The sequence below is a fragment of the Littorina saxatilis genome, linkage group LG4 (genome assembly GCF_037325665.1).
Source record: "Littorina saxatilis isolate snail1 linkage group LG4, US_GU_Lsax_2.0, whole genome shotgun sequence".
Classification (NCBI taxonomy): domain Eukaryota; kingdom Metazoa; phylum Mollusca; class Gastropoda; order Littorinimorpha; family Littorinidae; genus Littorina; species Littorina saxatilis.
In genome coordinates this window covers 5,096,451-5,108,773 of record NC_090248.1, presented here as the reverse complement: position 1 = coordinate 5,108,773, position 12,323 = coordinate 5,096,451, and the positions used below count along the sequence as shown (strand labels likewise).

The 12,323-nt window shown below is 41.9% G+C and overlaps 1 protein-coding gene across 1 annotated transcript in view; it reads left to right on the top strand.

Moving 5' to 3' along the window:
* LOC138963631 (delta-like protein A) overlaps positions 1-12,323 on the top strand; it is a 49,085-nt gene that overhangs the window by 27,873 nt on the left and 8,889 nt on the right. Inside the window, exon 5 of the mRNA XM_070335478.1 lies at positions 11,466-11,597. Coding sequence (XP_070191579.1) covers positions 11,466-11,597 — 132 coding nt within the window. The remainder of the gene's footprint in view (positions 1-11,465; positions 11,598-12,323) is intronic.

Here is a 12,323-nt window from a genome sequence, read left to right as displayed (position 1 = left end):
TTGTGTGTCTTAATGGTTGTTTCCAACCAATGGAGGTTCTTTGTTCTTGATTGTTTGACTCATGAAATTTACGGAAATCGTGCATCTGTTGCACTAAAAAGGGTAAGAATCGTATACATTTCCGTGGATGTTGTAACCACGTTATATGACGTGATGAATTATTGAGCTATTATTGTACAGTGAAACCTGCCTAAAGAGACCACACAAAGGACTGAGCACAAGTGGTCTCTTTAGACAGGTGGTTTGTATGGACAGGGTTGCCATTTGGCAAACACCCCACTTCCCAGAAACCCTGGAACGTATGTCACACACACACACACACACTGACACACACACACACACACAGAAACACTCACACACACACACACACACACACACACACACACATAAACCTCCCACTGAACAGAAACAACGCAGTTGAAAGATTGTCGACATCCTCTCATTATTCATCCCAACAATCTAAACAATTGCCGTTTATTGGGGGTGGACAGTGCAGTTGTAACCTTTTGTTGAAGTGAATCAGAGTTACGGTTGCAAACAATGGAACAAGCTTGCTTCATCGCCTCTGTCGTCTACCGCCCACTTAGGTTGTTGCTCCACTGCTGTTTTGTTGGTGTACAACCATGCCGAGGAAGGATAGGAGCGATCAGTCTCTTATCATATTCTAGGAGAACCGCCAGTAGCTTGCCACAGGCTAGCGATTGCAGTTAGTGGTCCGGGCGCCCGGGGGCTTACGTGTCACTGAAGATAAATATGTTGCGGATAATTATGTTCCTTCAGTAAGATGAGGTGAGCGGAGGGAGGGGGTAGGGGAGTGACTGTCAGGTCCTCATGAGATCAGTCAGACAATAACAATTGTCATGGCCCATGCCGCTTGACCTCGTGTTCTATTCTGTAATGTGGGTTTGTTACCAGAGTTAGAAAATATGTCGGGTGGTCTTCCATGACAGGTTCACACCGTTACTTGGGACCGAAAGTGAGTGGTCTTTGGTCTCGACAGGCAGGTGGTCTTTATGTATAGGTGATGTATATGGTAAACACCGTTGGGGATCCTTTGGGGTGGTCTCAAGTGGCAGGTGGTCTGTATGGACAGGTTGTCTCCAAGGCAGGCTCGACTGTAACATGATTCTTTTGACAAAAGTACATGTAAATGTAGTTTTTACCGACTGAAATTGTATGATTTGTTTTACGACTTCAGTTTAATTTAAACAATTGTAATCGGTGGAGGGAGCCACAATGTTAAAGGTGAGCTTTTACTATCAAATAAAGAAGACATTGCTTGTATTCATGACTTGGGATTACTCGTAAAGCATTCTCTGATGTACTAGATTTAACATGTGTGGGTACTTTAAACATTAGTGTTTGCATTCCTTGCATCAGTTTACAAAATATTTGTGTTTTTGTGTGCTGCAAATAGGTATGTACATTTATGCAAAATATCGTATACCCTAAAATGGTAATCTCAGCGTGTCCCTGATTACTCAAGCAGCAACTATGCTTTTGGTGTAAAATTGATTAGACAAACTGTTCAGTAAATAAACACCATGTTGACCGAAGGAAAATAGCCAATGTGTTCAAAAAGTTTGTTTTGTTTAAGTCTAAGAATTAGTGAACAAATATGAAACAAATCAACAATCGTTTATTTGACACTAAAAAACGCTCGACAGAATCTAGTTGTATGCATGCTGAATCTGTGAACAACATTTTACATCATTCTGGTGAAAACTATTTGAGATGTTTATGAAACCTTGATCCTATGTGGCCAAATTAGCGTTTTGAGAAAACTGACGTCAAAGATTTCATTTGGACATGCAGCATACACATTTGGTGAGAATCTTTTTTTACATGTGATAGACCCCTTACAATGACTTTTTTCTTATAATTTGGGGCTTTTCTTTTCAAAGTTGTAAAGTTCATGATGCTCTTCATATCATCAAATGACGTCATATATACTCCTCTGTATCACCCTCCTGTTCGCAGCAGTCAATGGTCGTCGAAGGTGTGCACACTGCATCATGGCATGTTCCTGTATTTGTCTTGCTGCCACCCTTGTTATATCCAGCTCAGTAAAGCACTGGTTACTCCATACTCCAGTGACCATTCCCAGAGTTCTAAAAATGTCAAAACTGTCTGCCTGTTAGCTTCTAGACCAGATCAGTCCGTTCTCCATTTATCGATCAGAGGCGACTTGAACCCAGTATTTTCTTGTGATCAGGACACAAAAGGCTTTCCACAAACTGAAACAAATACGTTCAAGGTCTCAGGCAGCTTTTTGCTCATTGCACATAGTCTCCCCCCCCCCCCCCCCCCTCAACCCACACAAACATGTATATGTCTCAGCTTCAATTTAAAAATGTGCATAAACAAACCACAAATTGAGTTTACATTGCAACAATCTGGAGAAAAAGCATGTCGGTAAAACATGACCTACTTTGAAAACACAATTGCCATTTGTTTTTCGAATATTTGACGTCACCAATGCCAAGGTCGCATTAAATGAATCCAAGCTTCCTCTTGCGAGAGTATCACACTTTACTGTGAAATGCCGACGACCTGTTTTCCTGCATTGCAGGATGCAAAGCCGGGTTCTTTGGAAGTAACTGCACTTGCCACCTCAACTGCAAAAGAGGATGTGATAGTACTAATGGAGACTGCACAGGTAAGCCCATGACATCATGTCACTCTTACCAGTTGTCATATACCATTGGCAATGTGCTATTTTTCCCGTCTTTTTGCCGTTGTCTGTAGGTCTTAATATTGCAACTGGACAAACAAAACTTCAGGTTTGAATCTGAACACAGATATATGTTATAATATAATTGTGGCGTTTCAACAAATTTATTTTCTTGTGTTTGATTAAAGTCGGATGTTCGGAAATAACTCTGCTGCAATTCTGTGTTCCCCAACAACAGCAATACCTACAAAGTTGTTGTTAAAATCGTTGTCGTACTTGTTGTTTCTTGCTGAACATTTCAATTACAGATTGCGAGGCAGGCTTTTGGGGCCCTAACCACTGTCAACAGAGCTGTCCAGACAACTGTGCGGGTGATACCTGCAGACGTGCTAACGGACACTGTAACAGTGAGTAACACTGTACACACCCTGTGTGTCTCAATCGTTGAACACTAACCCCAGTACTAGTTAGTAGTAACTAGTTCATTCCAACTAAGTAAGGTTCTTATTTTCTCAAAGGCACACTCAGCTTCACGAAAACCATCAGTTTCTGGTCACAGACACTGTCAGGCTTTTACACACTGTACTAACACCCTTTCGTTTAAACTCTCACTGCTTGAGAACATCCTAGGTGCAGTCTGTAAAAAGCCAGCATTTTTCAAAGAATGTATTTGTGCGTGACCAGCCGGATTTACCATGGGACAAATCGGACGCCTCGGACGCTGCAAATAAGTACACTCTTCAAAAACACTTAAGGATACCTTTTTTACAAGCACGCCACACAAAAGAGACAAGACCGAATTCTTTCATTTTTAACTTTTTTTATAATTGAACAACCAAGGAGTAATGACAAACAAAGCAAAGATCGAACGCGGCAGCGACAATTTAGCTAGAGTGTGTCAAACGTGACAACCCTCGAAAATGGAGTTCACAACAATGTGAATCAGTGTCAATAACGCGTGTGCCCTCCGTTGTGTGCCAGGCATTCAACACATCGTTAGCGCATGGAGTGGATCAGGTTGCATATGAATGCTATGGGAACTCCATTCCACTCCTGCTGGAGCCATTGCAGCAGTTGACCCAGATTGGCAGAAGGAGGGTGATGTTGCTGTACCCGACGACAAAGCTCGTCCCACATGTGCTCTATGGGGTTCAGGTCCGGGCTGTTGGCTGGCCACAGCATCCTGTTGACCCTGGCTTGCTGGATGAAGGTGTTTACAGCTGCAGAGCGATGGGGAGGTGCGTTGTCATCCTGAAAAATAGCACGAGGGCCGATCGCTTGGAGGGCTGGAACGACCAGGGGTTGCAGGATCTCATTCTGGTAGCGGACACCGGTCAAGTTGCCCACTACATGGTACAGAGGTGTCCTTAGACGTGCGCTGATCCCTCCCCAGACCATCACAGAACCTCCGCCAAAACGCTGTCATTCCAGAACAGCGCCTTCCGCGAAGCGCTCTCCGCGACGCCTCCACACTCGGATGCGATCATCAACAGGTTCCAAGCAAAAGCGGGACTCATCTGTAAACAACACCTGAGCCCACTGCTGACGTTGCCACCTCACATGTTGAGTGCACCAGGCTCGGCGAGTTGCTCGGTGATTAGCAGTCAGGGTTGTTCCTCGGACTGGACGCCTTGCACGTAAGCCAAAGTTGTGTAAGCAGTTTCGGATCGTCTGACCACTAACAACAGTGTTGGTGGTAAAGCTACCACCAACACTGTTGTTAGTGGTCAGACGATCTGAAACCGCTTCGTAGGCGTTGCCTAATGTTGTTTGCCGTAGCCATTCTTTGTTGCATGGCCTGCCTCTGAATGAAGCGATCCTCTCTTTGTTGTGGTGACTCTGGGCCGACCAGAACGTTGTCGCTCCTGCACTCTTCCAGTTGCGTGGAATCTCTGTTTTAGTCTGATGATGACAGAGGGAGCCACAGCAAGCCTCTGGGCCACTTGCCTGGCAGCAACACCGTTTTGTAGCCATCATATTGCCCTTCCTCTATCCAAATCGCTCAGTTTTCTTCGTCGGGGCATGTTGCTACTGTGCATAATTGTGTCAGCGTGTCAACCTTTAAACACAAGCTGGTGAGCGATGTTCATAGCCAGGACCCTGTTGTAGCATGTGCATCACAACCGTTTGCCCTGGCATGCGTTCCGCAAATTTCATGGGGCTATAAAAAACACCCTTGTTCTTCCAAAAAGCAGAAGCATTTGAGAAGTCCCACAACGGGAAATAACTCTGCCTGCCAAAACAAATTCTAGGTAAAGACTCATTGTTCATTTGTTAATTAAAACACATTCATAAAAAAATATTTTAATTATTATGTCGATGTTTTAATTTGTTGGCAATTTTTTTTATAATTAGATCCGTTTTTTCAACCGATCCTTAACTTGTTTTGAAGAGTGTATACAAAATCTCGTAAACCCTAAATTGGTAATCTCAGCGTTTCTTTGATTACTCAAGCAGCACCTATGCTTTTGGTGTAAAACTGCATAGACACACTGTTAATTGAATCAACAATATATTGGCGGAAGGAAAATAGCCAATTTGTTCAAACAAATGTTATTTTCTGGTCTAAGAATTAGTGAAAACATATGTACAAATCATTTGACACTTAATCTAAAAAAAAAAAACGTTTTAAAGAATGCAGCTCCATGCATGCTGAAGCTGTGCACAACATTTAACATCATTCTGATGAAGATGTGTTGCTCGGGGAACCGCGTTCCCATGTGGTCAAAGTAACGTTTTGAGAAAAACTGACGTCACAGGTTTCATTTGGTTTGCATACACATTTGATGAGTAATAGACCCCTAACAATGACTTGTTTTCATCATGTTGTGCTTGTTGCCAAAGTTGTAAGGTTAATGATACTATTTATGTCCTCTAGTCAGGTTATATACTCCTCTGAACCAACTCCTGTTCCGCAGCAGTCAAGTGTCGTCGGTGGCGTTCACGCTGCATCATTGCACTTTATTTATTTATTTATATGTGTCACGTTTCATAGATCACAGAAGGTGATTATGAACGGTCAATTACTGCTAACTGACTATCCACACCACGATCCACTCTCGCAGTCACACAAAAAGATAGAACCAACAAAAGTATAAGTTTCAGACGCCTGTTTATATACGATCTCGCCACCTCCCTCAATACTTCACTTGAAACGTTGTTCTTACGTCAAAGACGTAAAGAAAGTAACTGACAAAAATGCCAGCTAAAGTTTATTAAATGATAATAACACGCTGAACCCGTGTAAAGACAGGAAAGATAGCCGGTCTGCCAAAAGCGCTGGTTATGCAGGTGTCACACACCCCACGTTGTCACCACTCGAATGAAATCACAAATACACAATGTGACTTGGTAGTTAAAGGCGCAATGACATGGTGCACTTAGCTTTTAGTTACGGAGTGGGCGACCCGTAAATAGTCCTTCCCCACTACTGCTCCGCTGACCGTAGTGCCGGTTGGCGTGGGGCGAAGCAGTGAATCGTGGGGAAATCAGGCGCCTCACTCAGCTGCTGGAGATAAAGGGTGGTCCTGTAGGTGACGTCACTGCTTGCCGGAAGACCCCTGCAGACGGTGACGGCATCTCCGGTTATCCCAGCAGCAGCAAAACAGTAGAACACCAGGTTACAGCATACAGCAGCACCGCAACATCAGGTTTCAGCACCGATAAGTAAGTTGCAAAGCATCGGTGCACTAAACATGTCACGCAACCCTTCACACTCCACCTTTAAACATGTCACCCTTCATATTTCATAGAGCACGCGAGCCTGCACAACAGTCTTTTACAACAACAAATCAGCCATTTTCCCTCTTTCTCTCCATATCTGCAAAAACATATACAGATTATACTTTTAGCGTCACAAAGAGCATATTATGCGCTAACCTGGAAAGAACAACAGAGAGTATTTCATTCCACAAACATTGACTCGTAAAACAGCGATTAATAATGATTTATTACCTCAACAGCCTATGAATGTGTAGCTCTCCTTAAGCGAACCCGCTTCCTTGTATGGCTTTCGCCCGTCGACGAATTCGTAGCCACAACCCTTGTACTGAGTTTCTTCTGTGTTGAAATCCTCCAACACCCAGTCAAAAAACACCTGACGACCTCGTCGTCAGAAACATAATTGTGGAGCGAAAGGCGGTCACTCCTCCGTTGTCCTAAGAGCCTTCCTGGACATGCAGAGCAGGCACGTTGACATATAAAAATGTCACCATGTGTTAAAAAAACCGTCAACTCTTAGACGAGGAAACAACCTTATCGCCTCAAAGTAAATGCCGAATGGGGATGTTTCAATGTTTTATCCAAAGCTCGTCGAAAACATCACATGACTCCAGCGACCAATCGCTATCGTCACAAGTCTATGCAGTTTTAGTTGATTTTTGCTAAGCCAGCAAAATCCCGCACGTGGAAACCCTGTACACAATATCACACCTCGCATCCAGCTCAGGCGTGGAGATAAACGAATTTCACGTGCTAAGCTCAGTCAGCAAAAAATCCTTCAGTTGCAAAAAGCACAGGCGCTTTGCATCGCAATTTGGGAAAGGCACCCTACAAACAATTTCTTCCCCAGTCAATGTCACCAAATCGTGACTATATGGGAGATTTATATAGCGCTTGACGTTCCCTAAGTGCTTTACATATCAATTTCAGCCGTGTGAGATGGACTTTTTTTACACAATATATTACGCATTCACATCGGCCAGTACATCTCAAGCCATTAGGGCAAATATTTACTTTTCACGGCCTATTATTCCAAGTCACACGGGTATTTGGTGGACATTTTATATCTAAGCCTATACATTTTAGCCAGGAAAGACCCTTTTGTCAATCGTGGTATCTTTAACGCGCACACCCCAATATAGTGTACACGAAGGGACCTCGGTTTTTCGTCTCATCCGAAAGACTAGCATTTGAACCCACCACCTGGGCTAGGAAAGGGGGAAGAAAATTGCTCTCTGAAGCGAGAGGTTGCGAGTTCGACACTGGGTCGGGGCGTAAGCAATTTTCTTCCCCCTTTCCTAGCCCAGGTGGTGGGTTCAAGTGCTAATCTTTCGGATGAGACGAAAAACCAAGGCGTGGTAGTCGCAGTATCAAAAATATGTAAAGGAAAAAGGGTTACATCAAAACATGCTTATAGAAGCGCCAATCCTTGTAAACTGTATCTAGAGTATTATTCATAGCTGCGTTGTACTTCTACCAAATAAATATTTGCTCAAAAATTCCATTAAATGTCTAAAAATGAGGGATCTTTTTGTTCATTTTAGAAATATTTATATATGTGATGTTTGGCACACATTACTAACCGTCGCGATATAACCTTGAATGGTTGAAAACGACGTTAAACACCAAATAAAGAAAGAAAGACACATTACTAACACATCAAAAACTTTATCGGTGACTACATTGTTCGCCACTCCAAATAGAACCAGTTCTTTGGACAGTGTTATATTGTCACAATGGGTGCAGTTCGCCTTTAACAAAGGTACAAATTCTATCCAAAAAGTCTGCACTTTATCACACTCCTAAAACATATGTATAAAGGTTTCTTCATCGATCTCTACCGCAAAATGTACACAATGACGTACCCACACTTTTTCGCAAAAATAGAAACCCTTCTGTCGGCAACATTCTTTTCAATAATCGGTACTGGAACCATCTGAGACAAGTATCCTTTGTTGTTTTAAAGACATGTTGAAAAATAACCTTCTTATCTAACAAACAGCTTTCGGATTTAGACCATTGTTCAATACATTTTAGGACCGTAACCGTTCAGTCGATTGTTGGTTAATAAATTGTGTCTTATACCTTGACAAATACATTTCCACACAATGGGCTATGTCATGATAAAATGTTGATCGAATTCCAAAATGATTTTTCTCTAATATTTTTAACAGCCTGAATTATACCTTCATACAATACAAAATCTCCTCGCACATTCGGATATTTCATTTTGAACGCATTATAGGATAAATATCCATTTTTCCCCAAAAGATTACCAATCTGAACAATGTCAATTCAATTTGTAATGTACAATGTCTTTTTATCTCTGCGAATATTAACATTATAATGTAAACATTCTGATACAAAATCGTTGAAGGTTGTAGGGTCACATTTTCCATATAATTTCTTATAATGTTTAAATACATCGGTCCAAAACGGGTTATCCATTTTCTGCATCAAAACATTTGCAAATTCTCCTCCTCTCATATTAATTGTTATAACAAATAGACATGCTTTGAACAATAATCTTGATATTAATCCAGTAACCAAACAGTTTTCAGAGATGACAAAAAACATTTCACGTCAACCATCTTTATAATCCTCCATCTTCATAAGGGACCGGCACGGTTGGCCTAGTGGTAAGGCGTCCGCCCCCTGATCGGGAGGTCGTGGATTCGAACCCCGGTGTAACACGAGAAAATTACTCCCACGAGATTTTTACTCCGGAGTAAACATTTCGTAAGAAAAAGTTACTCCCTTTACAAAAAAAGCACTCCCACATTGCACGAGAAAATTACTCCCCAAGACAGGTGAGTTCCGAGTAAACATTTCGTTCAAAAATGTTACTCCCCTGACGAATAAAATAACGAATAAATTACTTCACCCCAACACGAGCAATTTAACTTCCGATGCCAGGTGTACGAAATTTTTACTCCCTTGTCCCCTGTTAGTCTTGGTGGTGGAAGGGGTGGAAGGAGGGTAGCGCGACATTCGTGTGCGCGAGATCACTTATTGGCATTATCCCTTCACCCGCATCCCATTTTTGCGTACGAGATTTTTACTGGAAGTAAAAACAAGTCGCGTAAGGCGAAAATACAATATTTAGTCAAGTAGCTGTCGAACTCACAGAATGAAACTGAACGCAATGCCATTTTTCAGCAAGACCGTATACTCGTAGCATCGTCAGTCCACCGCTCATGGCAAAGGCAGTGAAATTGACAAGAAGAGCGGGGTAGTAGTTGCGCTAAGAAGGATAGCACGCTTTTCTGTACCTCTCTTTGTTTTAACTTTCTGAGCGTGTTATTAATCCAAACATATCATATCTATATGTTTTTGGAATCAGGAACCGACAAGGAATAAGATGAAAGTGTGTTTAAATTGATTTTAATTTTGATAATAGTTTTTATATATTTAATTTTCAAAGCTTGTTTTTAATCCGAATATAACATATTTATATGTTTTTGGAATCAGCCAATGATGGAGAATAAGATAAACGTAAATTTGGATCGTTTTATACATTTTTATTTTTTTTTACAATTTTCAGATTTTTAATGACCAAAGTCATAAATTAATTTTTAAGCCACCAAGCTGAAATGCAATACCGAAGTCCGGGCTTCGTCGAAGATTACTTGACCAAAATTTCAACCAATTTGGTTGAAAAATGAGGGCGTGACAGTGCCGCCTCAACTTTCACGAAAAGCCGGATATGACGTCATCAAAGACATTTATAAAAAAAATGAAAAAAACGTTCGGGGATATCATACCCAGGAACTCTCATGTCAAATTTCATAAAGATCGGTCCAGTAGTTTAGTCTGAATCGCTCTACACACACATACAGACAGACAGACACACACACACACGCACATACACCACGACCCTCGTTTCGATTCCCCCTCGATGTTAAAATATTTAGTCAAAACTTGACTAAATATAAAAATGGAGAGTAAAAAATTTCGTGGAGGGAGTAATTTTTTCGTGCCTTGGGGAGTTATTTTCTCGTACAAAAAGTGTACTCGGAGTAAGAATTTCGTACGAAATATTTACTCCGGAGTATTTTTTTCGTGGAGTAAAAATTTCGTGTTACACCGGCCGGGTCATACCTAAGACTTTAAAATTGGCAATCTAGTGGCTGCTCCGCATGGCGTCTGGCATTATGGGGTTAGTGCTAGGACTGGTTGGTCCGGTGTCAGAATAATGTGACTGGATGAGACATGAAGCCTGTGCTGCGACTTCTGTTTTGTGTGTGGCGCACGTTATAATTATGTCAAAGCAGCACCGCCCTAATATGGCCCTTCGTGGTCGGCTGGGCGTTAAGCAAACAAACAAACAAACAAAATCTTCATAAGGTTGGGTGACCGTCATTCTTTTAATTTCATCTCTTTTTCCATCCCAAAGAAATTTGAAAAAAAATCTTATTTAACTCTATTATAAACTGTTCATCTGGATCAGGTAGATTCGTAAACAAGTGTGTCAATTTGGAAAGGACTGTTATTTTATCAAATGGTGTTAGTTTTTTTCTGGTCCATTTTTTTTCTGGTCCACGTTTTTGAATTTCCTTTAAAGCTGTATGCTATTTATGACTTTCTGGGGCTACGAGTTTGAAAAGATAGGGCTGAAAATCATGTACAGAATTATGTAATAGTGAATAACATGGCATGACATGAATTCATATCAATGTTTTTCCTTCTCTTTCGCAATTGGCGCAGTTGCCTAGTGGTTAGGACATAAGACACGAAGTCTCGAGGTCGAGAGTTCGAATCTTCGCCGGGGCGTTTATTTTTTCCCCTTGATCTCTCTTGAAGATAAAATATGATCAGTCTTGAGAGAGCAAACCGGATGTTATCCCTGCAAAATCCAAGCGTTGACTGAAGCTCTCAAGGTCATACACGCCGTATAGGTGGGGTTTCGGGTAGCGTTTGCTGTACATAATTCTGTACATGATTTTCATCCCTGTCTTTTTACCCTCGTAGCCCCGGAAAGTCAAAATGTGTGATTAGTTTAAACGAATTGTATTGTATTTCACTTGTTGTTTTTTGAATCGGTAAAAGTCACTGCAGTCACTGTTTCCAGGTTGTCAGCCAGGCTATCACGGAGACCAGTGCAAGTCACCATGCTCATCCCTGAGTTCCCGGTGTATACAGTGTCGCCAGGACGGGACGTGTACAGCTTGCACTGGGAATTTTATGATACCCAGCTGTACAGGTAATTCAACATAATTATGTGTGTGTGTGTGTGTGTGTGTGTGTGTGTGTGTGTGTGTGTGTGTGTGTGTGTGTGCCCCCGTTTCCACAGGTTTGGTTGCCTAAATCACCATAAGGCAACCATCCACACGTGGATGGCAACCTAAACTCTGGATGGCAACCTAATTGTGTGGATGGTCGCTTCATTTAACACCGTTAAATTGACTTTTTTGACGGAAAGAATGTCATAACAATGTTCAAAATGACATTCTTTCCGTCCTCTATAGGCGACGAAATAGGTCAAATTTTGTGCATTTTTTAGTGCAAAATTCTTCGATGCCGGAGCGAGTACTGCACCCAGTGCTGTTGTAGTGCAAGTGCACTAGAACGGCACTGCACCCAGTGCCGCCTCTTAGGTAACCATCCACACGTTAGGTGTGTGTGTGTGTGTGTGTGTGTGTGTGTGTGTGTGTGTGTGTGTATTTGTTTGCTTGTTTGTTTGTTTGTTTGCGAGCGTATGTGTGTGCTGCCGGACTGATAATTTATTCAAGGCCCAAATCCAATTATGATTTCTTGTTTTGAAATATCAGCTTGTGAAGGTGGATTCTACAAAGCCAACGACAACACTTGTAGCCCTTGTAGCTCGACATGTCAAAGCAGCTGTCACACAAATACAGGCCGATGTAACGGTACGTAAGTTCACGTTATTACGTCCCGGGCCGAACGGTGTAAAATTGCAGTATGCTAG